General features: G+C 34.9%; 1 protein-coding gene across 1 annotated transcript in view; it reads right to left on the bottom strand.

Moving 5' to 3' along the window:
• Window positions 1–7,012: 7,012 nt before the first annotated feature.
• LOC128215401 (CD109 antigen-like) overlaps window positions 7,013–26,204 on the bottom strand; it is a 62,793-nt gene continuing 43,601 nt past the window's right edge. The window contains exons 31-34 of the mRNA XM_052922087.1: window positions 16,339–16,486; window positions 15,881–15,983; window positions 14,974–15,089; window positions 7,013–7,252 (exon numbers count right to left, since the gene is read on the bottom strand). Coding sequence (XP_052778047.1) covers window positions 7,013–7,252; window positions 14,974–15,089; window positions 15,881–15,983; window positions 16,339–16,486 — 607 coding nt within the window. The remainder of the gene's footprint in view (window positions 7,253–14,973; window positions 15,090–15,880; window positions 15,984–16,338; window positions 16,487–26,204) is intronic.

The raw sequence follows: 26,204 nt of genomic DNA, 5'->3' as shown, positions 1-26,204 counted from the left end.
ATGTTAAGTACACAATAATTTTACCTGGAGCTGGTTCAACATTTCCTCCCCTGTCAGTATGCGAGCTGATTTTACGGCCTTGCTTTTCCGGCGTTTCGCCTGCATCTGTGGCATTCTAGGGGGTACGAGGATGTGGCCTAACGATTCGGGTATAAGCCCCTGCGCTACTAGTGGATTTACCCCGAAGGCTCCACAGGTTGGGCACGTCTCCGCCGATGTCCCAGTTACACCTGGTAAATGAAGGGCTTATACACCACTCTGTCTTTGAAACAATGTTTTTAACAAAGACAACTATATTCAATGTGAGTCACGCCAAAATATACTATATATACGATTGGTAATAGTATTAAACATTAGTTACCTTGGGCGAAAAGTGGTTCTACTAATTGAGACCTGTCGATGGCCATTCTATTGACAGGGCACAAACCACTAAGTCTGAACGCTTCTCTGATTGAAGCAGGGCTGGCTTGGTCAATTGCATGGTGCAAAACTATTGGAAATTTTGCCTTGCCCAAAGTTACATACTGGCCGTGTGCAAAATATTCGTCGCCAGCTTTGAAAATCGAGCCTTCAATGGACCAATGACCTGGAACAGAAAATGAATCAATAGTTGAGCAACTATCCAGGTACTTTATTCCAGGTAAATGGATAATATGCTTGGTAATATAGAAGCAGATAAAATACCTTTACATCCAGTGGCTGCAGTATGTGGGTCGTGTGGGTTGGCAGTCCTAACAACACCACATCATTTTCAATGGCGGCCTTGATCGTGTGTAAATCAACATGGGCATCATGGTTGTCCATGATCAACAGGACTGGTCGTACGCTCCCACAGTTTGCCAAGAATATTTTTATAAACCATTGATGGAAAAGGTCTGTGTTAATGAAACCTGACTCACTGACACCGAACAACCAAGAGTCAGGAATCCCATCCTGATAGTGTCGATGTGGATGTGACCCCTTTAAAGGATAACATGATACATTATAAACCAGTGAATAAGTCATAATATATAAATATACATTTTGGTCGCGTATTATAGATACAAAATGACACATGATCTAGTGTTGCATGAGGATTCATAACACTGTACATGTAACAACGTTCACAGATAATGAAGAAATTCGTACCCGAAATATAATCAAAGGAGGTAACATGCGACCACTTGCAGACACACATAGATGCGCGGTGATATGCTGATTCACCATTGTTTGTTGTCTGTAGGTATGCGCAGCAGTTGGACCTATGACTTTCTGTCGGGAAGTTTCTCGACCAGTCCAGCCCGCCTCTTCACAGTTGAATATCTGAAACGATCTAGTTTATATGTACCTTCATAATTCATATTTATAATACGTCGAGACGGGGGTTTAAGATTCACATTTATTGCAAACACTAGCAGAAACATGACTGAAATTTGTATAACAGCATAATTAATTTTGTCACCTGCTCAGACTTATCGCGAAGATCGTAATCGTCCAACAGTTGCGCATAAAGATCGAAAAAGTCGTCAATAGTCTGTTGGGTTGACATCGACTTTCTCGCCTTGTCCAGAGTCTCTGCCCTCTTCTCCGTTATGTCTGGATGTCGTGCAAACATCTGTCGGAAGTACTTGTCCGATGGGCCATCCATCATATTGAACAATGTAGCCCGGCCTTAAAAAAAACATGCGTAATTTAATTCTAAAGTGTGCTTAAGAATACGTGTACGCAGGGAAAGCCACCGTTATACATGTGATGTTGGTCAAATGAAAGCATAATGCATAGTTAATTAAACTTTCGTCCACTGTTATGTACCTGAATCAACAATGATGTCCCATATGTAACATCTAGTAATGTCTCTTGTATGCGGTAGGCACTGGTCAGCCATATAGATAAGATACGTGACCAAAGCCCGCTCTTCGACATCAGTCAGCATTCTACTTTGACCGCTCTGCGTTCCTTTCTTCTTCTGACCAACGCCATCCCTTAGTGTAGATCTTGGAACACCGTACTGTGCGGCTGCCGCCCTTTGACTTAATACATTTCGACGCACGGCCGAAATAGCCTGAGCAAGTGCTTCGTGACTGTAGTTTTTGTAAGGCATTCTAAAATATGTTTAAATCAAACTTACATTTAGAAATTCAACCACTCCGCAAGTAAGCGATTATTCATCTTGGCTGCCGCACAAATTAGTTTAAAGCCCATTAGAACACATACAAAGAGGGACAATTCATGTACGTACAAAATATAATAATAAATTAAATTTGATTTGTCTCCCTTGGACGAAAAAATCGGCGATAACTTCCCCGTTTTTACCGTCTTCTTTATTGTCCCGTTTTTAGGTTTCACCATTTTCTTGCAAATTGAACTTAAAATACAGTAACTTATGGTATTTGATTAATTTATCACCGTTTTTTTTACTTTACATTGACAATTCAATAATGTCGTCTGATAGCGCAATATGTAAGGAAAAGTTTAAAATCCTAACAGGGCCTCATGCAAATGAGCGCGCGCCTGATGACGTCATCCCCCGCGTGCTATATAAAAGGTCAGAAGTATAACAAACAATGTTTATTGGGGTAGAATTCCACAAACTACTTACATTGGAACGCAGAAAACAGCTGATATCTGTCAAAAAAGGTGCTGCAATGAACGCCGGACTGGTTTGTTCAAAATATCTCGTTTTGACTGGTTTTAACTGGGTGGGCGAAAAAGTGATACGGGCGAAGAATAGGTCGCTAACCAGTATGCTATTCTCTCCTTCCAAATGGTTTGAAAACGTAAATTATTTGAAGGAAATTAAGACACAGCCAAAACACTCGGAGTCAGTCAACACGTGCTCGCCAAAAAAGGTTATAAAGATAACACGAATTAGCAAATTCTTCATAAAAATCAAAGCACTGAAAGTTTAGTTATAAAAGGATGCTATATTCAACACAATATTTTGTTTCAGGTATTCATCTTCAAAAACAAGATGGCAATTGCTCTTCAAAATATTGCCTTTATATCCACGGTTTAAATAAAATCAAAGTAATTCATTAAGTCTATCTGCCCAACTACCTGCTGGAAACATTTTAATTGTACGAATTTTCATTAAAACATCACCATAAAAATCGGGATAAGCAATACTATCAGCAATTAGCGATTTAAGACTACTATTGTACTTTGATATGATATTATAATGACCATTAACAAATTTTGAGAAAGTTTTCCTTAATTTAAAGTATCTGAAACCCGGTTTTAGAAGTTTTTGCGTCATAAGTTTAATGCGAGAGCTGAAATGTTTTATTTTATTTTATTTTTATTTTTTAATACATTTGTACACAACTATTTCATAATCACGTGATTATGAATATGAATAATCAATATAGGCTTTTCATCAGCGGAAGCCAGCAGAGCCAGTGTGATGTAAGAACATATAACAGAAACATGATTCAAGACACAAAAAGCAGTGAGATAATAATAAGATGGGTTTTTTTCTTCTGTAAATTATCAGTATACTGTCATTTGAGTGAAAGCAAAATACTAATAACTGGTTTGTTTATTGTGAAAGCCATCATTTCTTACCGACGCTCTTGTTAACTTATCTTTCAAATTCAAAGAAACATCCCCCTCCCCCCATAATTCCATATCCGCGCGAAATATTCATTAATCAGCCATTTAAGATATGAAGCTGATTTTCACAGACAACATATAATATTAATGATTACAAAATAATTTTACTTTTCTTTAGATTGCTACCATTGGAGGACCAAGGTTATATGACAAATGTGCCGTCAAGAAAACATCAAAAAATGAACTTCATGGAGCCGCTAGTGTATTATATGCTGTTAAACATTGCTGATTCTGATTATTGGTTTCTACATAAGAATTGACTTTGATTTTGAATTAAAAACCATTTATAGTTTAATGAAAATATAAAATAAATGTTACACTCCTTGTATATTGACTTTATGCTCCTGTAAAATGGAAATATGGTGACTATATGAGTAAATACTTCTAACACTTAAATTTGACATCCACAATGGGACAGCTTAGATTTTAAATAGTTAAAAAATATAATTAAATAGTGGTGACAACAGCATGAAGAGATCATGTTTCATTCTATTTTAAACAGAAACAATGATGGCATAAATAAGCAGACACTAAAAATAATTTCATTATGATAATTATACATGATTGCACTTTTAGTGCCAAGTTGAGGTTATTGCAAGCCTAAGGGTAGGAACATAATTATACAAACATATATGTTACAAACAAGATCAAAGAAAGGAAGTTAAGATCATTTGGTCATTAATAATAAACATAACTGATACCAAAACAAATGTTGCATACCAGTATAGTTTAATAATCTTACGAATTTCACATTAGAAAATACCAAGTAGACTTATAATATGTGTCTTTATTGACACTAAAAGAATCAGTGGTGTTTGCTTACATAAATTCTTAATTTCAGCAAAATTTCAGTTTAAAATATAACAATGGACCCCTAGCTTTAATTAACAAATACATGGAAAACTGAAACAATGGTACATTTTAGATTAAAGATATGAATTATTGATCACTTTAATGAGAATCAATTCTATGAAACTCAGTCCATCATTTCTATAACAAGTTGAAACTGACTATAAATTCCTTAGGTGTCAGCGTGAGAAAAACGGACGACGCCATTAAATTTTATTCAAAGATATTTCTTTTTTCAAATTATTCAGATATATGGTGTCATTATGACTTGCATATCATTGCAATAATGTTCGCATTTTCCTGCGGTGTTCGCTGACCGTTTGGTATGAAGTAAAGAGTAACACCCCTTAAAACAGAATACACCTACCCCTTAAAGTGTTGCATGTGTTTTATTGATTAGCTACGGAGTAGCTTATAAATACTTTGTACTGTTTTGTTGAATATTTACCATGTAACTTTTTGGACCGATTTAATGAATTTTGTCATTAAACCTGCCTTTAAGATTACTTTTTTTATAAAAATGGAATGTGGACTTTCATTTTTTTATAAAAAAGATACTTCCAATCTGACAGCTATGCGGGAAAATGACGTCATTATTGCATTATGTGACATTTTGGTAAAATTTACCCTGGTAAAACCGCCTTGGTAATTTCTTTTATACAACGTATTTACCGCCATGGTAATATTACCACGAGATTGACCGGTGGTTTTACTTACCAAGGTAATTATTTACCATTGTTTATACAATTGGCTGCTGTTGGAAAAGAAATGCAACTACAGAAGCTTGAATTCTCAGGTAACTAAATTATTAAGCTTTGTCTAGGTCAATAGTCTTCATGGACATCATATTGGAGTATCACACTATCGGTCACAGATTCAACCCTACGTGAACAATGAAACTATTGTTTTTTTTTCCTTGGAATAACAGAGCTTGATGATATGTAATGTGTTCATTTATTTGCAAAAATATATGTAAACAAGTCTCTAAAAAAGTTTTCTTGGAAAACTCTGTAGAATTGTTATGCAATGATTGAATAGTCCATATATCAGTTTTTTGTTAGAAAATACATATATATTTTCTAATAAACTAAAGCAATGTAACTTATCTAATGATATGCAGTAAAACTGATCTTCCTTAAATAGGGCGCTCAAGTAAGAAGAATGTAAAAAAATCCTTTTTAAATTTATTTTAATATATTGGTGCAAAATATATCTTCTACATAAGATTTCATGTAAGAATAATGCAGCAAATTACTTTTTTTACAATTTTGATATATGACAGTTTACAAAGATTGCATGTATGTTAGCTTTTATCTTAAAATTGTAATTTTATCAATGAACACAGAATACATGGTAATAAATATCTATCTATATATAGGTTTCCTTCGTAAGAACCATTGGTTTTGACATTTATACATCCTTTTCTGCAAATTAAAATAACTGTATTAATTGTCCTTAACCTTATTTTGAACTAACAGTGCAACGATAAAATCTTAACACTTAAATGTTTTAAGATGGATCAGTTGATGTTGTTTAACGTTTCTTGGAGACTTGAGGATTCTTAAAGTTATATGGTAATGCTGCTAACTCATTTTTTTTCATGCGTTTGATTTTGTTGAAACTGTCCTCTGAGTCAAGATTATATTATTTAAAGCTGTTCGGTACTGATAAGAGTTTGGATTAGTATTAGCTCCATGGTAGGTAGACCTTTGTTGGTTGAATGTGTTTTCGATTATGTCCGAGTTTATTAGAGCTGGTGTTATAAAAATTGGCCTTCAGGTTGTGAAGATGTATTTTGAAAATTCAATTAAAACCAATTATGCAGGACTGAATATATTCGTGGCATTGTAATGAAAGTATTGATGGTTTCTTTTTTTCTGACGAGTTTCGGAACATTTCCAGTTGTCAAACCATTTAGCAATATCTTGACGTTCTAGTAGTTTTGGGTCGGTTGAATCTGTTATTGGTTTTCGATCGTGAAAAATGTCTATCAATTTTGATGTTTCTCTAAAAGTTCAATTTCTCTATTCAAAACCCTTATCTCCAAGGTAATTCCTATATTGGGTTATTAAGTTTTTTAAGTCCAAGACGTTTTCAGCTAAATAATTTCTCATCTTTGATTGGTTTGATGGGTATAGATATTCATTGGTAAGTTTACGGTGCATTTGTAAGGCATTTGATTTATCCCACTTATAACAATCAATAAACAATTGCCATTGAATAGAAAGTTCTGATGGAAGAGTCAAAAGCCTGGTACATTTTTCACCAATTCCACTTTTGAGTATATAAATTCTTATTGTCTTGAAGGTGTAGGATGGATCCATAATAAAGAACATTGGTTTCATACTGCATGGAGACATTGTAGAAAAAGTAGAATATGAACCAACGTTCATGTTCATAAAAGATCTGTTACTTTGTGCGCCGTCCATACAAGTAAAATTCACATAAAATCCAAAACTGTAATGTTTAGCTACTGAATCTCAAAACACTGTGTAAAGTTTTGAGCTTAAATCCCCTCAGTTACAAAGTGGGCAAACGGAAATCTAAATCCTGTGAGCCCAATGAAAAGTAGTTAAAGAATATGTGGCCCAAGCGCTTTCTGCTGTTTTCCTTTCCTTAGACGTTCACACGCATTCGCCTCTTCATCGACATCAACGAAGCCATCAAGCTCAATAACAGTGATTTGAATGTCTGTCGGGATAGCCATTTCGTCAAACACCAACCCTCCTTTATATCCATCCTCTGGAAGTTTGTTTTGCTCCGCTTCAGCCAGCATCCATTTAAGAGCCGCTGAGTCAAACCCACTATTGTGCTTCACATTGTTTTTATATAATAACAAAACTGATTTAGAAGGTAAAAGTAAATGTCCTCCTGCACGAAATTCTTCATATAAATGAGGACATCGACAGAACCATTTTAGGCATGTCTTTATCATTTTTTCTGACCATCTTCTCCCATTTGGATAAAAAAATAATTCATTTTTCGCTTGCTCTGTAAAAATTTCCGACATTTCTATATTATTTTGTGGTATCCAGCTGATAGTCTGGTTTAGATTTGTTTGTAATGTTTATATCATTTTCATCATTGGCTTTAGTTTCAGCTTCAATGGAATTTGCTGTTGAACTGAATGTCATTTTGAGACATTAAACACAAGCTTTTTTGTTGAAAGAAATGAAATAACACGATTACACGAAATTGATCGAAGTTTTCTTTTTGGGAAGCTTTTGTCTGCATTAAAACGTTCTAAAATGTAGAAACGTGGGCATAATACAGTTGACGTAACAGTGATTGCTTCACACAACCATTACTTTTCTACTATAGCAAACACAGTCCGTACACTTCCTATTTGACACTTGATGTAATCATCATTTTCCTCTATAGCGTTGAAATTCTGTGATGGAAAAAAGTTTTAATGTCTTTCCAGTTTTCAAGAATGGTTGGCTCAAGGTTGATTTTTCAGCCTTATTCCTTTGTAGAATGTTTTTGTTGGTGTCTTGTCCGTTTTGTCAAGGACCTTGGAAACATTTAGAAATAAAGTCAGTACATGCAGTAAAAACGGTGGCTTAAAAGACCCCTTGCTTCTAAGTTCCCCGGATTCCATCATTTCAGTTAAAAATGCTTTATAGCACATTGCTTTCAATGGTTCCTGATGGGATAGCAACCTTAATAAACAAAATTGGCAGTTTTAATATGGATTTACTCAAATTAAATCCAAATCACATTCATTTAGTCTATGGTGTGGGATTTGGAAGCATGTCTCTCTAAAGCGAAAAGTTAAAAATATGATGCTTTATGCATTTTTTTCTACCCCTGGTCAAGGTTAGCTTCATGATTGTTTTAAGCTGAATTGTGATACAAACGTTAAGTTTCTGTAATAACTTTTGAGTCTCATGGGTAGTTACTAGTACTTGTATCTATGTTGAGAGGCCATGAGAAAGTATATTCCTCATGTGATTCAAAGTAACAATCTCTTCATAGAGAGCCTGCACCTCTATACTGTTTAGCAAAAGGTCATGTAATACCTTAAATATTAAAAAGTTTTAAGATATTCAAATTATAAAATGAAACATAGAGGGTACACATGTTGCTGGACAAAATACCATGTATATCAAGTCTGATAAGCCAGGCATTAAAAGGGACGTGCTATTTTTCCAGTGGTCAGACATAGATAGAATAATAATGTATGAAAGGTGATCAAGAAAATGTGATTCGAGAAAATGCAAAACTTTTGAAAAGGTTAATCTATGCATGGAATATGGAATGTTTATTATTTAATCTATGCACTAGTCAGTTGTAACCACGCCTCCCTCCAAGGTCCGGGGTATGCCGGGGAAATGGGCCGTGATTTTACCTTTCAGCTGACCCCACAGTGCCGGTTAAATGCCGTGGTTTTGTCTTCGCGCAAAATAATGCGTGGAATGGGCCTTACCTAGGGCTCCTGGGGTTCTGGGCATTTGTCGGGGATTTTACCATCAGTTTGTCCCCACAGGGCTGGGATTTTACCCGGGGTTGGTTGGACCGAAAGCCAATGTCCCCGCTATTACCCAGACATGTGGGGGTGCTTGTTTACAATTGACTGGTGCATTACAGTATTCTGATGAAATCACAAATCGTAAAATTTGGAAGTACAGTAATGAAATGACTCAAATGCAACATAGTTTAAATTATTTAGTAAATTTAATGGTAAGCGAGTTCAATAACTAAAGTAAAATGCAGGTTGTAAGGGGGGGGGGACCACTTCATCATTTTTCACAGCAGGTAATGAGGAATGCAGTTTGTACATAAAATGATATAATATACAGTAGAAATTTAAGAATCATCCCAAAGAATGAGCCTTCAAAAAATCTGTTCGTTGTACTTTTCGTTGTTGCATAAAACCAAGAACAAATGTACGTTCCGGTGGGCAAAAAGGTTTTACTGGACTTGTTTAAATCCATAAACTTTTCATAACTTCATATATATTGTCTGCTAAACATATTAACCAATCAACAATTGTCATAGTGTTCAAGAAAGAAAGACTTGTTTACATTTTTCTGATTTTACTTCAAATTGAGCGCACTGCAGCGTACTGCATTAACAGTTTACAGAATGGTTACCTGTGTGCAATCCACTCGTCGAAACAAACTGGGTACCACTCGAGCATGCGCCTTAAAGTTTTTCCGGTTGCGCAATATTCATGTCGGCATATGTGTAAAGAAGTAAACAAAGCTTGTAAATGGTGTGCACGGCTCTGTGAGTCTTTATTTGACTTCCATTTCGCGGGTTTTGTGAAATATATATGGTATATGTTAGGCATACGTGTTTAATATGCGATGCCATAGTGGGATAATACCTTTTTAGTCTGGAAAATTTTGGTGAAAATAGCGGGTAGTTGGTTCGTCGAGTAACGTGTTTTATAAAATTCGAGTTTGAAATTACATTTGTTTTCGGTGAAACTGTACATTTTCTTAAAGATTGACAATAACTCTATAAGGAAAGTCCAAACATGTATAGGTTTGTTGAGATTTGACAAAGTTATGGCCTCTTGAACAGGATCTTGTCGGCAAATAAAGGGAAATTCAGGGTCAAGTCCGCCCACCTTACAAAGATAATAGAATTATTTTTATTTTTTTTTGGCCAGTTATCACAAGTTACAATTACCACATCATATTCTTAATTAAAAATGATAAAAAACGGTGGTGGCGTGGTGTGTCAAACCAACGCAACCTACCCCTGTGGTTTTACCAAGAACTGTCCGTGCATGGAACAAACATCCTTCCGCGTCGTAACTCAACATCCGTATCTTCCGTCAGTGAACCAAATTAGGTTAACCCTCTATAAATCGTCCTTGGTCGGAAGCAACAAATCAACTATAACTGCTTGACATTTAAATCAGCTCTTTTAGTTTTACCAATATGGTTTCACCTGACCTCCGTGAATGTAGCTTTGTAGAAACATTTTAACATGTCCAATGTCTGCCTTCTCTTTGGCAACACGCACAGTGGCATGATGACAAAGGCTCGTTTAGGTCACAATAAAAATAATTTCAACTAGCCAAAATGATATTTTATACATACTTGAACATGAATACCATAAAAATAAAACATTGCCATTAACATAAAATGAAATTTGAAAAATTCAAAAATACCCTATACTGTAATATGAAACAAGTGAAGAATGTTCGCCCGGCCAAAATGTAAACACAGACCAATTCTCGTTGAAAATTATAACTTCTTCGTAAGCTACGAACAAAATACCTGGCTCATAGATGCAGTGGCACGTTATATACAGGTTTAAACCGGTATTCTTGTCGAGAAAAAAACAGTATACGACGAAAATGCGAATTATAACAAGCGCTAGCCAGACATTGTTCTGTCAAAATGACGAAGTACCCGGTTCGCCTTAATCGATCAGCAAAAGCGACCGAAGGACGGGAACCATCGGAATAAAGTTGAGCGTTCCAGTGGTTCCCGCCCTTCTGTCGCTACTATCGTCTCATACAGTAGAACTACCGTTAATATTTCTGCACCTTTCTTTCAAGTTTCTTTCAAGTTAAACTCAGTTATCCTTCATAAAGAATGTTGTTTTCGATATTCATTCCTTTCTTAAAAAAATATTGTTTTCGATATTCATTCATCATTTTCGGCATATTAAAAATAAGATTAATTGTGGTAAATCTTATTAGAGAGTGAGAGTGCATCTGTTTTATGTTGACCACTTTTTCTTAGTTATTTGGTAAAAAGGTGATGGTGATGTTTTTAGGATATCTGTCCCTTATTCGAGCTTTGGTTTATAGACCTTAATGTAGACGAGTTAGGAGATGAGGCAATAATCCCGCTAGAATCAGTGTGTATACTACGTGATAAATTGCACCATAAATGCTACGCCGGAAGGCAAAATTTGCTTCGTTAAAGACTTTTAACAAAGATAACTTCACTATTTCCTCATCATTTTAAATGAAACATAGAGCAGTCTACGCGGCTTACCGAGCTCCGCCTTCGGTCTTTTACCAGAGTTTGATTGAGAGTTTAGTTTCTTTGAACACTTCGGCAAACCAGTTAACAATACGGCCGACTGTCGGAGCATTGTCAAATAAGTACTTATTTAACAGAATTCTGCTACTTAATTCAAATATGGTTCATTTGTTTATTCGTTTAATGGATATATGTACCTAATATAAAAAAAATATTGTCGACAGATTTATCCGAGTGAAGCAAACAGGCAGTATAGGAAATTCCATGCACAAATATAATGAAATTCAAAAAGTATTCAATATTGACATTGCACAGCTATACAAGTTTGTTAAGTGTGCATCAATTTCAGACTTCAACTGTAGGTAAGACGAATCGATTTCTTTCAGATTAAATGACATTTAATAATAATTATTTATTTTATTTATAAAAGTTTGCAATGGTTTCTGCTAATGTTCTTTAAAGGCCGTTTGCATTTCTATTTAAACACAAGCGGTAGACATCAAGTTTTGGCTGCGTTTGCATTTTTTTGAAACCGTTTGTTTCCCAAGCAAAACTGAATTCATGTTTTTTAGATACTGATAAAAAATGGGGTTGGTGTTTTTTCCATTACAAATTCCTCGCTGTTGGTAGAACACATTTTCCAATTCATCACTGTTAACTCGTGAAGGTACGATAGAATTTCTTGCAGAACTTAAAATGTATGGCAAACTTCAACGCCACAATGATACAAGAATTGAGGTCGTCTCTAGTTTGAACTGATATAAGTTTTTTTCATTTTCAGATGAAGATGTTGTGTCATTTTTACATGCTTTGCCCATACCTGAAACAAACTCAACGAGTTTTTAAGGCTATCAAGGCGTTCGTTTAAGTATTAACCATTTTCCGGCATTGATTTTCTGGCAATACTTCATAAAATATAACATATTATCTTTATCAGTTCTGTTTCAGCCAAACAGTTTCTCATTTTTGATTCCTGTGTTTGATAAAATGTCCGGGTGTCAACTGTATCTGTATCCCATTGAAAAACATTGATCCAGTGTTCCCAATAAATGCAACGGCCGCATGTTTTCTTATCACCACTTTTAAGTAAATTGTTTCAAACTCGTTTTATAACATTAGTTTAGTCAATTATAAATGTTTGTTTTGGATCTGAGGGCGAGAAGAATGTTAATGGTAGAGACCTTCTCATTTAAAGGACTTGTATTTTCAAAGAACGATTTTAAGAAATCTAGGTTTGTTTGTGCCCCGTCCATAGTTAGTGTAAAACCATGTATATTAAGATATTGCACAGCTTTCAAAAAAAAGAAAATGAAGTTCACTTGGTTTGCTTTGTGATACTGGAAAACATAAAAAATGGAAAGCGAAAACCATTTAATCCAAGGAACCAACATTGCAATAAATGTGTTGCTAATTTCTGTTCTATTTTTGCCACAAGACAGAACAGTCATGTCTTAGTTCACTTCATCATTATCTATAAATCCTATTTTACGATATCCGCCATTTTCTTTTGACATGCAAAAATCTTCCTGAATTGACATCTCGTCAATACTTATCCTCCCCGAAAATGATTTGCTTAATGTCTTAACTTTACTGGCTTCTTCCTTCATCCATTCAAATATATTTTAGTGTTGAAACCAGACGTTTGCCAAATATTGTTTTTATATAATTGTAATGTCCGACCTGATGGCAACATAAATGCGTTTGGCTTACGTAATTCATTGTACGTAGACCTGCCGGATTGTTAGGGTGCATCCACGTCGTATCTCACACAGGTTTTTTTTATAAGATGGCGAATCTTTTGTATCCATACAGTGTTATTTATGAGCTATTTTGTTGCCAACTTCTTTATAAAAATGCTCACTTGATATTAATACTTTTATCGGTACCAAGTACTTCAAGTTGTTTGTTTTTGTAATTATATGCCTTTCATTTTTCTCTTGAATTATCCAGATTGCTGTGTCAACGAATAACTCCGATTGCCCTGCTACCATCGAACAACTGGAGTGCCTCCATGATTCCGGGAATGTCTCGTTAGCTAGAAATCCGGAAAGAAAAGACGAGCTGGTGACGGCATTATGCAAGTACCTGGTTGTTGCCAACATGAAGCCTGCATATGATCAGTTAGTACATGGTGGCGAAAAAAGGTTTTGGAAGGGATGGTAAGTCACAGAATTCTGAAGTTTGCAGAGTTCAATTTGTACGATAAATTAACACATATATCAGGGTTTGTTTGCTATAATTTGTGGTTATTGACTAGGTTTTCCAATTGGAAGAGCTGTTTTTTCGATTGGTGAGTGCCGTGGGTGGCAGGACGGGCGTTTTGGCGCCATTAGTTAGATCCTGTCGTAAAACCTAGGAATCGGGTATAATAATCACGTTATGTGGTATAAGTAAGTCGTTTGGCCATTAGTTAGCTTATATAAAGTGTTCACTTTTGCTGTAAATGGTTTTAAGGTCAATTTTACTGAGGCAAACAAATGGCTATTGATCAAAAAGACAAAGGGCATGTTTAAGTTGCTTACCGTTCTTTTGTTTATCATCAAAGATTGACTACCACCCTAATACTCATTAATGCTTTTCATTTAGATATTTATGTATCCAAACATCTTCGTAAATATAACAATAGCTGAAGTTTTGTTTTAAAAATAGATGAAATTGTACATAGGCCACAGGGTACTGTCGGCATAATCTACAAACATAAACAACGACGATTACCTTTGGATATTTATTTATTATATATCATGAATCCACACAAAGCAGTACATACACTATTTTAATTATACGTTTTTGCTTGCATTGGTGGTTTCTTCCGTATGATGTTTATTAATAGAAAATATCATAGCATTAATTAAAAGAGTTTGGTCCTTCATTGTAGATGAATCTTTAAAAAGGAATCCTCAGATGTTACTTCCAAGTTGTATAACTTGAACCTAAAATCAAAAACTACACTATTGTTAACGTACACGTAATGTATAATAAATAAAATAAACACCAGTGAATTTCTTTATAGAGGAGATTTATTTACAGATAAGGGGATTGAAAACATTTGAATAGATCAAGGAAATTTACATACATTGTGATGTATTGAAATAATGTAGATTGGTATAGGAATTGTAGTTTTGAAACATTGTAATTAGAATTATGATCTTGTGTCTTGAAGATGAATGAGTGTCATCTACTTACATTTTATTTTCCAATTCTAGTCTTACACCATTTCTGAAAAGACACCTTTAATTTTTACTTCCGCTCGAAGTCTGCCATTATTGTCAATACTTAGACAAGGTACACTCATCAATGTCCATGTCGCAAGCGACTTATTCTAACGTTTGGATATCCTTTTGAGTGTGAGAAATTTCATGTTTTGGATTGGTATTTCTATTATTTTTAGCAAGATTTCCGTTATTTGCCAATCAGAATAATATATATTAATGAAATTTGCATTTTTAATCAACAAGGACATTACAGGAAAATAGGCGACAACATCCAGTCACACGTCTTAACTTATCTAATATTTTAACGAGTAGACTAATTTAAATACAAGTAATACCATTAAACCATTAAAAGTGTGTGATCAACTCACAATAGGCATAATGGTGTTGTCGTTTCCTCCCACGCAACCACATTGTATCCCGCACACGTCACAGATATTTGAGTTCTTTGCTGACAGAGGAGCATAAAACACTGTCATCTCGTTACCTGAAACAGATCATATTTATGTGACTATGTGGAACCACTGACACCAAAGACATACTTGTCTGATTTCATTCTTATAAACCATTTATTTGATGAAATGTAATGTTATTTCAATGATATTTACATCGCTGCTTTGCAATCAGGTTTTGATATACGTACTGCTCGTTTAGATTTGGTTACCGCTTATATTTCATAGCAATAAAAAGATTTTGTAAGTGTTACCACCAATATCACATCACGACGCTTTCTCATACTGTTGTCTAAATAACGAAGCCATAATTGACATACGATTTTAGACATTAGAATATACGGAACCAAATGATTGGTAACGCAACATTTTCAAAACCAATTTCGATCCTGTGAAATTCAACAAATATCAACAATAATTTTAATATGTTTGGTAAAACGTGCTTACACAAAAAGTTAATCTTTCTTATATTTATTTCTTCTACTCAACTCTATACAAATAATTTACTTTTCATAACATTAATATCAATATCTTAAAGAAAGAGTCAAAAGATTGAATCGGAAATAATTTTTTTTATCACTTTCAAAATTAAACAGTTTACTCAGAAAAATGAACTTAGTTATCTACATGAGTTGTTGTTTGATAAGCATTTCAAAATGCCATGTATAACATAAATCCAACGGCATCAAGGTTAAAAGCTGTAATGATCCCAAATATAATAGTCTTAATGATTTCATAATGCGGTGCGTCTTACCTACACTGTTTTGAACAATTGTTCCGTTATAAGCAGACATCAAAAGGAACTTAATTGCGAATGAAAACTTACTTGGTTCGTAGTATTCATACACTTTGCATGGGACCTTCTTCACTGAGGCCACCATAGTGTCTCGGACCATGTTAATGTCCACACATACCTTCGCCTGGGTAATCTATAATATTGAAATAACAAAGAAAAAATGAAATTAAGGAGAACATATAAATGATATGATAAAGACTACTAGGACAAGCCTGTAAATAATAAACAACTTTTTCTGATGCAACTACCCCAACGATAAAGGCTAGCTAACGAATAAGCACCACATGCTCAAATACAATCAGAACAATCACATTATTCAAAATAGTTCACTGGTACACGAATCAACTGGGTACTTTGACCAGATAGTATAACACAACTATAAAACATACTAAAATGATACGAAAACAATGAACGAAATGCTGAAGACAAAATGGTTGAATGTTATTCAAAGTTACAGACTCGTGCTGTATAATTATAATATATTTCACCTCATCAAAATACAAAACAACTTTTTTCTCTTCAATTTCTGATCGCATAAGCAGCTCATGTCCAGCTATTCCGTATCTGTATGCTTTAAATCCTGAAGGAATTCCTATCTCAGCAACGACCATGCCGCTAATGTCGTCTTCCAACCAACTGTAAAGTGTCATCAAAATATTGTTTGTCTTACATGTACCAACTTAAATCGGAAAGCTAGTGACAAAAATCAATCTAAAAGCGGGTAAAATATATTTGGAATGTCAAAAATCACATATTTATTCAACAGTATTGTACGTATTCACTAGTTAGTTAAAGGAGTTGTAGAGTCAATGGGAAAATACGATTTTCTAATAAATACAGGTTTTATATCATGATTATTTGTGACGATGGTTTTTTTTGACACACTGATCATGAAATGTGACAGGTAAATTAACGCGTAATACAGCTTATGCACTGGGCCATCTTTGACCGATGACGTAAGCGAGCTCGCGTTCCAATATCGCGAGAGTTAACCGCGCATGCGCAGTAAGCGCCCATCTGTCAAAATGGCTTCTATGGACAACAATAACGCCGATAGTTCAAATAATTACGAAGATTCTTCGTCTGATGATGAAAACCCATTGAATTTAGATGATTTAAACATACAGGCATATCGCTTTGAACCGCAGCGAGATACAGACGACGAGAATTCCGAAACTGATGGGGATACTGACGAAGAAAGTTTGCAAGATCATTATATTATTGGAAATGATCGAGTTGGCAACGTTGGAGCCTGGTGCCTATGCGGATGTTGTTCAGATATGCAGAAAGAGATTGACTGTTTATGTTGCCGTGAATTGGTTGCAATAAATGGAAAGGAAAATAACGAACAAATTCAGCTTGATTGCATATGTAACCACCCGAAGTTCTCTACCCTCTGTCTGGATAGAGATGTTTTGGGAGTAGCAGCCATAACTGTATCTGCAATGATGGGAACATTTCTACCAGTGCCAGTAACTGACACGTATGTTTTAATGACAAAAAGAAAAATATTTAAATATTAAAAATAATACCACTATTATCATATTATTGATAAACCTGATTGAAATGCTAAAAAAATATTTTTAATGCCGAAAAAACTGGTTTACCTACATTTACCCTAGAATATCAGTAAATTTATTAGAGTACAGCTTAATTACTATAGCAAATTAATTTAAGGAAAACTTTAAATAATAATTTAAATTAATGCATATAGAACACATACTAAATAGTTCATGATTTTCCAATAACCATTGGTTATTAAAAATGTTGTAATGCCCGTTTTAAGACGATGTTGATCTTTTTCAGTTTTTTTCGGTTGACGGCATATAGACAATTTACGCTGTGGATCTATGGTAAATTGGGTCGACATAACAGAAGAGTGGTGCCAGCTTGTGTTGTAAACAAGGTTCGCCTACAGTTCCCTAACCTTGATGGAAGAGACAATTTTGTGGGGTTCGAAGAGGCAAACTGAGATTACTATTATTGTTGTGTACAGCAGTTTGAATCGGCATATAAATGTACAATATATAAATTTATAGGTGTATTCTTGAAGTCTTTGTGTAAACACATTAGGGCATTAATTAAGATAACATGTATGTTTCACTTTTAACAACCAGTTTCACAGAAAAGCAGTCAATGGATAGTCATAGCCTTTGCATGTTTTAGTTGGCATTGCTTTTGTAAAAAACCTTAGCTCGTAAAATTAAGAAATGTCTAAAATTACATGTTTGTATTGATTCCATGACACTCCTGTATTAAGTACAGCATCTTTTAAAACAGTCATCTTAAAATATTTTTGCTGAAAGTACTTCCAATAGGCTAGTCGCCATACATGTACAATGGTGATGTTCTAGGAAGTGGGTTTACCAACAATTTTGTTGTATTGTTTGAAAAAAATATTTGTCAAACAGAAGACACAATTAATGAGCTCAGCTTTGTGAAGAACATGTTGGATGTAAATAAATATGTTTAAGCACTGCATTGTTTTTTATTACTTGCAAAACGCTTTGAGGAAAGCAAAGGTAAAAATTTAACTCCGGACATTTATGTTATATGACTATTGATAATTGATCTTGACCTACTAACATCGAATATGGTACGAGAATATCTACTGCTCACGGGCAACCTAACCCTGAAGTTTCATGGTCATTCGTCACTCAAGTTAGGATGCCACTCATTCAAAACATTGTATGTACTATGTACTAGTAGCTCAAAAACATAAAGATAAAATCCAACTTTCTACATTTAATCTGTTGTAATGAAAATGACAATCACATTTTAAATGAAGCATAAATTAATGATAATATTTAAAACCAGTAAAAAGCAAAACTTAACATTATAAAATTAACAAGATAAACAAAATCCATAACAGAATGCAATAACAAATAACGTAAGTCACAATGAATCCGAGGTCATAATCATTTTCCAAATCGAGAGACTCGACCTTGAACTATGATCTCTTTTCTTGGTTTTTCATTCCTACTGATGTTCGGTGGGAGCGATCTTCTGTTGGGCCGTGTGCAATTTAATTTTTCAGTTTCTAGCGTTTTTTCCATCAAAATTTCTAAATATTCATATGACTTTTTCTCATACATTTTCTTCGCAATCCATGATTTGGAAAGTTTGGAAAATTCTGTTCTAAATCGTTTCTCCCTGCTTCCTGTTTTTACTGTTGCCTGCGCCCTGTTTACATTATGGTTATGGTCAAGGGCAGCCAGCTGGGTTCTTGCTATCATGCCTTCCAGGCTGTAATGGATCCGCTTCGGCATGTACTTCAGCAGCAAAGCATGATAGCTTTCCAAAGCACCAGTATGACAAAATAGAGTTAACTGTCTGATATCCTTAACCAACAGCTTGTTGGTTACAACATTTGTAAGTGCCTGGTGCTCTGGTGACTGCATCTTTAGCCATTTCGTTTTTCTTTCAACTGTTGGCTCTAGCCGTCCATGGCAACATTCAGTGACATGATGTCCAGGAAATACATGGCGGTTACACACATGATGGACGATGGATAGCCACTTTTCCACCAACACATCTCCATTTCCATCACATGTGGCACAACACCACCATAGGTGATTCACCACCGACTTAATCCAAGTCGAAAGCCTCTCGCAACCTTTTTGCTTACTTTTCTTGCTAAGTTTTTTCCCAACTGATTTTGCAAGATGCCATACATCAAACTGATGATTTATATCAGGCCATTTGTCAGTCAGGTATTTCCTTATTTGCACATGGCGGTCAGTAGCCAAAACATCAACAGTTATTTCATTGTCTTGAAGATGACCAAGGCATTTTTGCAAACCATGTTTCTCCATGTGGACAGAGCTGCTGGTTTCTGTACACTGAGTTACATGGAAACCTAAAATGACATTTGTTTGAATGTCCATCACCGTGTAGGTTCCATACTTGGCAGAAAATCCAGGGCTATCACATCTGCCATCACCAGCTAAACACACTATTTTTCCTTTATATGTTTCTAACAATTCAGACTGGTGTGAATTCCAGGCATCATTTACAAGTCTGAAGAGGTGAGACGACTGAATGGCATTGTAAGAGGTTCTGTGCAAGAAGCGTAAGCCAAGAAGTGCTGCAAACTGTGTGAGCACACTATAGTTCTGGCCACTGAACAAGGCTGCAGCAGCAATCTGTAGATTTCCATGAGGAAATCTCCCAGATGATTGCTGTGTACTCCATTGAAAGTCATGGAAGTTAGAACACTGGAAATACACAGTCAGAGATGATCCTTTCATGTAAGTGTTTGTAATCATGCATTGTTTGTCACACTTGATGCAACGAACACCAGCTAGAAGTTCATTCAAACACTGGCCATAAACAATAAAACTACTTTCATTCAAGTCTTCTACAGACAAAGAACTTCCTGAGCTTGAACTGGTGATTTCCTCGGTCGCAGGTTCAAAGGTTGGATCACACTTTTCATCATCAACACACATTTCTGACTCGTCCGAGGTCAACTCAAACTCGAGATCTGTAGAGTCCAGTAGGTGAACTGAGCTGATGTCAAGTTGCGGAAGTTCACACAGTTTCCGCGACTGTGTAGACATCTTGGGGCGAGCTGGTGAAGACATCTTGGGGCGGGCTGGTGTAGACATCTTGGGGCGAGGGGGTGAATACATCTTGGGACAAGTATATGAATGGTCAATAGATATACCGGCGGGGTCACACTGGGTGGAGCTGTCAACTGGTTGATCCTCTGTCTGTGTTTCAGCATGCTGGGCAATATAACATGTCTGTGTGCTGACGTCCACCATGGCCCTTCGAGGCATCTGAAAATAAGTTATTTACAATGCTCAACCAATATGCCTATACATGAGTATGCAACTGAATCCACATGATTCTGTCAAGAAATCTGCCAATGTTGCAGTTTGTTAACATGAACCTAAAACTGTCAATTTTCCAGTACTAAATAGCACCCCAGAAAGCCAAGAATGCACCAGATTGCAACAATTTTTTTCCGAGGGGACATGTCCCCGAACCCCCCCCCCCCCCCCCCTGCACAATTATGAATTCACATAAATTGAGGGCTAGCTATGCCCCTGGTCATGACAAATGCAGTGAAGGATAGGCATCAGCAAGTAGTTACTCCCATTAAGTAAGTGAGGCAAAAACTCGCGCTCCACACAGAGTTTCAATTTTTATACCCGACCCAAAATACTTCTTAATTTTATCCTTTTCATAATATAGCCTAAAAGCAAACATTTTTATCGACAATGAACTAAATCTTAATTTCTGGCTATGAATGCATCATGTTAATTTAAAAAGATGAGTAGCCATCTGATACTCTACATTTTTTTACAAATAGAGTTCTTTAATCTGCACTTTCACAGATTTACCATTTGACAACTTTTTTATAATTGTCTTTGAATGAGCAAATTTTTGTATTTTTGCAAACCAGTATTAAAAGAGTGCTGACAACAAATTATATCGCAGATATTCATTTTTAGATCAAACATTTATATTTTATGCATTTTTCTTAAAGCTGCACTCTCACAGATTGAACGTTTTGACAACTTTTTATTTTTTTTCTTTGAACGAGAAGTTTGCTCATTCCAAGACAAAAAATAAAAAAGGTGTCAAAACGAGAGTGCAGTTAAAGAGAACAAAATAAATAATCAGAAAAAAATAGAGACTACAGTCTATGAAACAAACAATGATGTTTACATTTATAAGTACAGTGTACAAAAGTATATCCAACACTTTTGTAAGAAATGTTTAGTCACTACATTTGAAGAGCAGTCTTATGTTTAGTTTTTTGGTCCATACCTTTCTTGGAACTGCTGAAGAAACAACTGGATGAGCTGGACTTGTACGATGGAGAACTGTGTTCGTCACATCTCCCAGAACATCACGAGAAGGACCCATCTGAAAAAAAAAGCCAAGAATTTTCATTTTAATGAATATCAAAGCAACAAATATATTGGTGGCATTGTGCATTCTTTATTCCATTTCATTTAAACAAAAAACTGCTGAAGCTGTCATCTCCAAAAGCTTGTTAAATTTCAGCTCAAAATTCCCTTTGAATGGAAAAGAAGGCATATACCAGTTAGAAATACCATATTATTAAGTTTAATCAAATGACATGCAGTAGTTTTGCAAGTTATGCTATGGACCAAAAAATAACAAAGGGCAAAAGTAACAGTTTTTACGTTCTGCACTTTACCATCGTATCAAGTTAAATTAAATCCTTCCGTTTGTTTTCAAGTTATGCTCCGGACAAGAACAAGTGCAACCAACCAACCTACTGACCAACCACAAAGAGACTAATAACCACTCTCATACTTTTTTGTCAGGTATATTCAAAATCAATAAAGTAATCATACTTACATTTATATTTGCAATATTAAGATCAATTGAACCATACTATTATAAATGTCAGGTTGATGCAAACAAACTAAATCAGTATGCAAAATGCTCAAAGTCAAACTATATTATACCAATGGCTTTTTCGGTACTGATGGAAGCTGACTCTCTGTATATACTGTGAGACGGGTAGGTTGACCATTGTGCTCTGCATTGGGACATTCACTTGACTGAAATGACACAATAAAACAACATGCAAATCCAAGATCCCATTTGATCATGAGTGTAGGATGATATCCCCCCGGATGATTGCCCCCCCCCCCAGACATTAGCCCCTAGGACCATATACCCCCCAGATGATAGCCCTCCCAGACAATAGCGCCCCCCCCCCAGACAATAGCCCCCCCCCCCCACCAGACAATAGCCCCCTACATATATATAAATGACTTTACATATATACAATCTTTTAAATTTGCATATTTATAAAACTCATAAAACATAAAAAAGTATTATTTGACGTTCAATTAGACAAACAACTTTGATGTTTCCACCATGTGAATAGTATACTATTATGCAATTAATGTGTAAGGTCAATCAGTAATTATTAACTGGATTGCACTAAAACATCTTCAAAAGAAATAAAACATATAATGTCATTATCGAATTAAGGATTATCACCCTATTAAATAATTAAAGGTCAATGCAAATGATAATTAAAGGTGAGAACTTACTGATAAAAGATTATTAAATAAGTGCTTAGTCAACAAATTACAGAGAAAACAATTAACTTTTAAAATAATAAATGTCTCATTGTAAAATCACATGCTTTTTCCGTTTATTTTTCACTATTCATGATTTTTTTTCATTGATTTATGCCTTCGGGTTGTTTCATATGATAATAAAAATCATTGTTTTGCAAATTTGCTTAAATAAAATGGTTATAATATGCATTTTAATATTGGGGGGATATCGTCCATTTTTTCACTAAGACGGGGGGGGGGGCTATCTTCCGGGAGGGCTATGGTCCTAGGTGCTAATGTCTGGCGGGGGGGGGGCAATCATCTTGGGGGGATATTATCCGTACCACTTTGATCATACATGCTATTGGCCTTTACAAGTGATTTTAAACATTTTATGTATTAAAAGTAAAACATGGTAACATCACTTTACAGTAATGAATGTGCTGTAATTCATTTAAATGAAATTGTGTACTGAAGTTTTATTTTTAAAGAGATCAAAGCTTAAAGGCAGGGCTCAACTGTTTAAACATGCAGATGGCAAGCACTAGATGTATATACCAGTATTGGGGCTTTTTCTAGGTTATTCTATATTATTTTATTATAAAAATTGCTGAATAAAAATAGCTTTAAAAAGTGTTTTTGACAAGATAAATAAATCATCATTTTTTTCAATCCAACGTATATTGAAACTAATTAAAAAAAAACATCAATTGTTACATGTCATTGCACATAAGTGTAGATATTCTTACATATATATATTTGCAAACTGATTTCAACTGAACCTCAAAGGCCCTGCAGAAAGGGCTCATTTTATGACATGCAACTGGACTAACCATAAAGTCACTTTTTAATTTTCATGTGCAGAAAAGTTTTATGGCCTACAGCTGGTCAAGTTTGTGTATACAGAAGCAAAACATATGTTTTATGACATGCAGCTGGTCAGGACTGTCTGGACAGTGCAAAAACTAGTTGCTGGGGTAACTAGTACATATATTTGATACAAGATAAGCTATGAAATGAATTAAAGTAATTATTAAGTTTAATGGTTAAGTATTCTGTCTATTGAGGAAACAAACATTAGGCATATTGGTCATCAATCTAAGTCCAACTTCCAAGTCTTTACTCAATTTCCATTTATTCAATAAATATTTTCATGAAACAATTTTGTCAAGATATAATATTTTACATTTACAACAGCCTACTGTTTGTATTCAAATAATTTGATAGTTAAAAAAGGTAAAAACATGTTTTAAGATAAAACAGCAGACTCCCTGATAATACAAATGACTATAATATTGAAAGAAAATCTGTCACTACAAAGAAATCAAATTGCAGTAAAAACAATATTTAATGAAGATCAAAGGATAATTTTGACTTTGGTTGATCAAATTATATTTAGCTTGCAGAAATAGATCAGTATACATAACTTAATGGCTGGTCATGATGTGCATTATAGATATGACACCAATTTGTCCCTAACTGATATTTATGGAAGCATGTAATAAGTAATGACCAATGCATCTAAATGGCTGTCAAAGAGTTTTGTGACAATTTTATGACAAGGGCAGACTGGAGACTGCAGGGATACACAAGAAATTTCAAAATACTAGGAACCTATCCCTGAATGCCAATTTTCTAAGCTAAAGTAATGACTTTAATAAAGGTTACTGAAAATGAGTACTTAATCCGGTCAAGTCAACATAATTCATTTTCACAAAAACGCCATGTGTGCATAACTTATTTATAAACACAAACATTTGGAACAAATTAATCCTAGACCTAGTTATTATATTTTCTCAACATGTTTACTATCAATTCTACATAAGATGAATGGACATGACATTTTTTGAAGGTTTGCGTAAAAAAGGTTTTTAGAACTGTCATCATTTTTTTTAATGTGATTGGTAGAATGTGACAATAATTTATTCATATCATATATTGTCTTTTTACTTTGTACATGTCATGTAGGTCATCATATTTATAACTTAAAACACACCACGCCTGCTTTAAAAAATATTCATAGAGTATTGAAATTAAATAAAACCATAAGAAATAAAATACATGTCTTACCTTTCCTCTTTGTACAATAGTTGGCACTGAGCCTGGTACGAGATCATATTGGATTTTACCTTCCATGTATTCAACCCGGAGGTTTTTCTGGTAACACTTCCGATGAAAATGTTTATTACACACAACAATTTTTTGTGGTTTACACATCAAGTCCAATCTGTTGACATTCGACAACCATGTCTTTCTGTCCGCTTTCTTTCTAACACTTGGGACATTGTGTACTTTGTCACCTTTCGTTGTGCTACTACTGCAGCCCGCAACAATACACTTCGTCATTTATTAAATCAAAATGCTAACAACATGTATATCTTAGAAATTAAAACAACCGTTTCACGAAATGTCAATATTTCCGCGAATACAGCGTATTCGGAATACTTCGCATTACAATGGCAATTGCGCATGCGCAAAGCGGGGTGCTATAAAAATTGCCGAATTTACCGGAACGTTGTAAAATATCGCAATTCGCAACATCGATTTAAAGCATATTTTAAATATTTTTTTTATGTGAAATTGTCACAGATCGTCATATTTAGACGTGTTCTGGTGAAATATAACACAATTACAATAACCCTACAACCCCTTTAATATACATGCTTAGATTTTTTTCATCGCCTGTTCAACAAAAAGAACGTTTAACTTGCGTCATCAGCCTAAATGTATATCCTCTTTTAGTGGGAAAGTTTCTTTGGGCCAAACGTGTTTTATTCTAGACTAATGAATAGAAAGATCGGTGTTAAACTTAATTAAATCTTATACCCTAGTGCTAGATTTCAGTGTTGTTAAAAAAGCTTAGGAATTTTGCAAAATACCCATAGCTTTAAAGCAACAACTGCGATATTTTGGGAGAATGTTTGAAAAGCTAGGCCTTTTTACAATATTTGTACATGTGCTTTTCAGGCTAATACCGCTTCGCTTTAAGTTATGTCTTCAAATGTCATTTGAGATCGTTGTTTGCTTAGCTTAAGCGAAGCTTTCTTGCACGGCTTGTTTGGATATATTGTGGCATTGATTGGATTTCTAAGGCATTGGTCTCATGTAAAGTGCAAAGTTAGTGGAAATTACTATCGTATGTACTGATATATGCCAATATTTGTTTTCATTAGATAAATACATACATACCTAAAAAAATTTTTTTACAAAAATGGTTTGTTTTCGGAATGTACTACAATGACTTAAGCGATCCCTAACACTATCGTCTGTATTGCTTTAGTTGGATTCCATACTGA

Source organism: Mya arenaria, chromosome 13 (genome assembly GCF_026914265.1).
Source record: "Mya arenaria isolate MELC-2E11 chromosome 13, ASM2691426v1".
Taxonomy (NCBI): domain Eukaryota; kingdom Metazoa; phylum Mollusca; class Bivalvia; order Myida; family Myidae; genus Mya; species Mya arenaria.
This window is presented reverse-complemented; position numbering and strand designations above follow the sequence as displayed.